The sequence below is a fragment of the Colletotrichum paranaense genome, assembly GCF_030867605.1.
Source record: "Colletotrichum paranaense strain IMI 384185 chromosome Unknown Scaffold_1.1, whole genome shotgun sequence".
Lineage (NCBI taxonomy): Eukaryota > Fungi > Ascomycota > Sordariomycetes > Glomerellales > Glomerellaceae > Colletotrichum > Colletotrichum paranaense.
Window position 1 is genome coordinate 3,360,402 of NW_026848959.1, and position 4,915 is coordinate 3,365,316.

General features: G+C 52.1%; 1 protein-coding gene across 1 annotated transcript; it reads right to left on the reverse strand.

Moving 5' to 3' along the window:
- Positions 1-3,043: 3,043 nt before the first annotated feature.
- Positions 3,044-4,328, reverse strand: CPAR01_01189 (uncharacterized protein; the record flags this gene model as incomplete). The annotated part of the gene is made up of 3 exons (XM_060485478.1): positions 3,044-3,236; positions 3,294-4,010; positions 4,216-4,328. 3 exons carry the CDS (start codon positions 4,326-4,328, stop codon positions 3,044-3,046), a joined length of 1,023 nt encoding a protein of 340 aa, XP_060356335.1.
- Positions 4,329-4,915: the final 587 nt, after the last annotated feature.

A 4,915-nucleotide genomic window follows, 5' to 3' on the forward strand; every position in this document is an offset into this window, starting at 1 on the left:
CGCCTCAAGAAGCCGCCGGCCTTGCTTGAATTAGCTTCCAGAGTAAGCACCGCGCGCAAGTGCCAAGCGCAAAGTGGGTGCTGCCGCCGCCGTCGTCTCCTACTTGGGGCCTTCGGGGGGAGTAGTCTGGTCTAACGCCGGGCCAGCGCAGGGTAAACTCAGCCGGGCGGCCGTTCTCCTTTAATGCGTGCGCCGCCCGGGTCCCCCATCAAATAAGACAATTGGAATAAAAGGCAAAGACGAAAAAAACACAGCGTCCTCGTCCCGATGCGCGACACCACCATCCATCTGCTAGCCCCCCAAGGGCCCCAGCACCCCCTCCACCTTTTCTGATGCGGGTAGCAGACGGGGAGCTCTTCTAAGATGAGTGGACGGGGGTTTCCAGACTGCGGACTCCAGAGCCAAGAGTACGAAGTACAGAGACATAGAGCTCGAAGCAATGCTAGGCGGATGCCAGCTGCCATTTGCTTAGCGCATGAGAATATCGGGCGGTTGGAGTTTGCCTCATCCATGTCGCTTTCCGTCTGATATTCCCCGTGCATGCTATTGTTGTACACAGAAATGAGAATTTCATCTGAGTGAGAGTGAGTGCTCGTATGAGATTGAGGATACCTTTCCTCAGCGAGATGGGTCTCCCGAACCCTCACGGAGCTAAGCTAGGTAGAAACACCACTACCTCACTTCTCACTCACTCGTCCTAGGTAACCAAACCTCCCCCCAAAACCTCGCCCCCCCTCGCAAGCCTCGCGATGACGGTTGGACAATCGCTTCACTCTCTCAAGCGCTCATCGAAAAGCATCCCAGACATTCCAGAACCATCACCCCGTCCCGATTCACAGCCGCAAAGAACGTCGCCGACCAACCAGCATCCATACAAGCTTATGGGGGGGCAAGATCCAGACATCCCAGACAAACTCATCCCTGGACCGCTCTATCCTCATTGGCCATGTTACCGCCCGATTGAGTGACGGATCTGGTTGGGCAGGCACAATACTCACACTCACACTCAGTGCTCACTCACTAATTTACGCACTCGCATACAGTACGGATACCAAGGTACTCCGAACCACCAACCTTGGCCCGGCTGCCTTTCTCATGCATCCCCATCCCACATTGTCGCCATAAAGTGAACTGAACAAATAAAAAGAAGAGTCCCAGCTTTCCAAGGCACTGGACGCAGGACGGCGGCATGCAGGACGCAGGCTTTGGACCACTCACGCACCGCGCAGCAGGGGTGTTCTCATGCAAAAGAGGGAAATACCGCCGCCAGGGGAAAGGCTTCCCGATTCCGCACCCGCTGCGACCTGGGGCCTTTGACAAGAAAATCACACCGGGATGACCCCCCGAAAGGTCCCCAAAGCAACGTTTTCCCAACGTGGATGTCTTCGCGCCGGATTCTGTGCCAGTCGGGTCCACCGCAAAAGTTGCAATTCCGCAAATTGGTCTTGCTCTCTCTCCTTCTCTGAGATCTCTTCCAGGTTCTCATACTGCGTAGTCGAGAGATATGTATTCCCGTATCTGATCCCCCCCCCGTTCATCCGTTGAGCAGCTTGACCCTCCCCTAGTCTATATCCCCTCCCCTGCTGGCCAAACCATCAGAGATCAGAATCGCCAGACAACGTTCCCCAAGGCGTTGCATTTTCCCAAGGAAAAAAGAGAGTGAAAAAAAGAAACAAGACACATCCACGGTGCCGCCTGCATTGACCGGAAACGGTCTCGGCATGCATCTCCCCGCCGCGCGTAAACATGGGATGACAGACTGCTTAGAGTCTTGAGCTTTCTTTCTCTTTCCCTTCCTTCCCTTCCCCCAGACCCTGTTCTACGGAAACAAGCGTCAGAGGTTCCAGAACCCAAAAGGCATTGGCCAGGACACCCACTTCAAAGCCCAGGGCACCACCACCACCACCACCACCACCACCGCCACAGCCAGCTATACATACTTCGAGACACACAGTGCAAGCCTCCCCCCCGGAGCAAACAAATAAAAGTGCTGAACAGAACAAAAAAGAGGCTCGTGTGGCGGAGGCTCATGTGGGTGGTGCACCAACGCCGGCGGCATCGGGACGGTGTGTGCGTCCCACTCATTGCCGTGCCGCCGGTTTATACGAGTAAACTTCCACTTCAATGCAAGATGCTCCCAAGGTATTGTGCGGGGGATGAGCCTCCTTCCGTAGGCTCCCCGTGTGTCTGGCAGTCTGCAGACTGGCATTCTAACCTTCTTACATCCTTTCCCGGCAAGGTGTTAGGTACCTGCAGGCCCTACACTGCTGTCTCTTCGACTTGAATCATTCGAATGAAACATGACAACCCATATAACTGGCCGCGAGTGTATATGTGTGTGTATCCCTTACTTCAATCCCAAGTAGACTATCTGCTCATGAGAGACAACTTTCTTTTCTTCGTTCAACGCCTCCCGCTTCTATTAGGTCATTGTGCAGGGAACGGCTGAGCCAAGTTTCGACTGACAAAGTTGACATTCGTCTCCATAAGACACGCACGCCGGGGACCACAGAGGAAACGCCCATGGATGGTCACGGCTTGAGTATCACTCTGGAATATTTGTACTGCTATTGGGCAGTTCTCTTTCCAGCAAGAGATGCGAGCATCACTATGGCATGGCACCGAAAGCTCTTGCGCCATATGGGCAGTTGCGGAATGGTGATTTGAGCACATCCCCAACTTCCCCCAAGGACTACGCAGCCGGCATTATACTACTCCATTGACTTGTCCCACCAACCGTACAGCCCTCACGCTCACGAACAACAGCATGAAGTTGGAGAGTCCAGTGGAAGATGGTGATATTTTCTGTTCTTGGCTACTCAGCCCACCAACCAGTCCTCCATCAAACACCTAAGTGTACAATGTTACTGTGCTGTAATGACGCAAACCACCATTCTAATCTAACAAGAGCCAGCTCCGTCTCTTCTCACCATCTTCGAGCTCTTACAGGAGACCTATTCCTGTGTTTCCTCTTGTCAAAGCCGCCCTCGGTGAGCCGCGTTCGCTGTGGTGCTTCCTTTCTGCTTCGACGAGCGTCGTTCACTCAATATAGAGCAGATGAAACCTCAGAGGAGGGCGTCTGGGGAGCACTTCCACCTAGTATTGCTCTGGCTGACCGTCGTATATGGATATCAAGCTGTCCAAAGTTCAACCTGTCTCCGAGAAACGGACACTCGATGTATTCCTCGCCCAACATTTTCCTCGTCCGTGATGAATCAGGGTCGACTCCAAAGGGACTGAAAAAATCAATCAGCTTTCTTCGAAACTTCAACGCAATTGTCGATCAAACTTACCTGTGCCACAATCGCTTACTATTTTGAGTCCACAACTGCCACTTGTCTGGGTTCCTTTCATCATCGTTTTTCTCGTCACCACCCATAGCATCCCAGATTATCATCGCTGGCCTTGCCAACTCGGTGATGATTTGCTTGACGGGAACTGCCGGTTTGATCGAAAAAACAAGTGTCTTGTCGTCAACTTCGAGGAAACCTCTGTGTCCATCGAGAACACGGATGCCCATTTGGTTCAAAATAACTCTGCATTCTGGAGAATATTCTGGTTCCTGCGAGTAGAATTCTAGGTGAGGAGTTTGCTGGCGCAACTTTTGCATCATGCTGACAGCAGCGGCATGTTGTGTAAAAGTCCTCGACCTTATTGACCTGTGTGCCTGGCAATCAGGACTACGCTGGCAGTCCTGACACGTCCGACAGACATTAGGCAAGAGCGCGCCGAGACCAAAGCATACAATCTTTGTTACTTGAATTTGCGGCGGCAGCCGATCCAACAGTAACATAAGCGTTAAACAGGTTGGACTTCGCTTCCATAAGTCTTGGTACAACGCCCACAGTTGATGGCTTTTCGACAAGGAGTCTTGAGAAAATGGTGCCGTGTGTCTGGGGAAACAGGCGATGCGATAGGCGCTGAAGGCTCCCCAGGTGCGCATTCGGCCATCAGGAGGAACTCCATTGACCATCTTTTGGATGGTACGGAAGCCTATTCTTGGCTCGTATCTGGCATTTGTGCAGTTAGTTACTCATGATACTGCAGACATGTTGTGGTCTGGCCTACTGTTCCTCCTAGGAATCCCAATCAGCCCCCGAAACAGACGCGCTTCCGTCCATTCCGCACAAGTTCACGTGTTCATGTCTTCCCCGGATCGCTTCTTCAAGGTAGAGGATGTGTTCTCTTCGGAAGAGGGGGGCTCCAGCATCATACAAGCTCTGGATGGTGTGAACGACATCGGCTTGCTCCGCCTTGGACAAGATCTTGTTGGCGAGGTCGCGCTCCAGAAAACATGTACAGTTCTCTGGGAAACGTCGGTTCTCCATGTCGTTGCAGAAGTAGTGCGTATGTGCGGGCTTCCTAAGTTGTTTGTGTCAAGGATTGATATTGTTCGCTTCGACGATACCTTTGGTCAAGCCGGTATAATCAAGCTTGTATGTGGAAATCGATGACTGGAGGGAGATATCTTGCGTGACGGAATGTTATTCTACGGGGTAACGTTGGTCGAATTGGGTCACGGCAATAACACGCTTTGTTCTACTAAGACCAGATCCTTTGGTCGTTGCTTCAGGAAGGTAGGGGCTGGATTCAATTTTCGGGCCCCTCTAGGCAACTTTCTGTCCCTTCATTGCTCATTGCTAAGTCAGGAGTGTATACAAAGAGGGCATGCCTGCCATACGGTAGGTTGGATAAGAGGCAGGAAGTGATGCTACTTTCGGCGCCCCGTAAACAGAGCAAGAAAGGAAACAATGCAGGCTTACTTTCCCAGATCACGGTCCCCTTCCCAGAAACTCGTCACGTCTGTATAAAGGTAAATTGGGAAACCACGACAGGTAGAAATTGCCGTAATCGCTAGAACTGGTGGTCCAGTCCACAGTCTTGAATTTGTTCAGCTATAACGCAGCTTTCCATC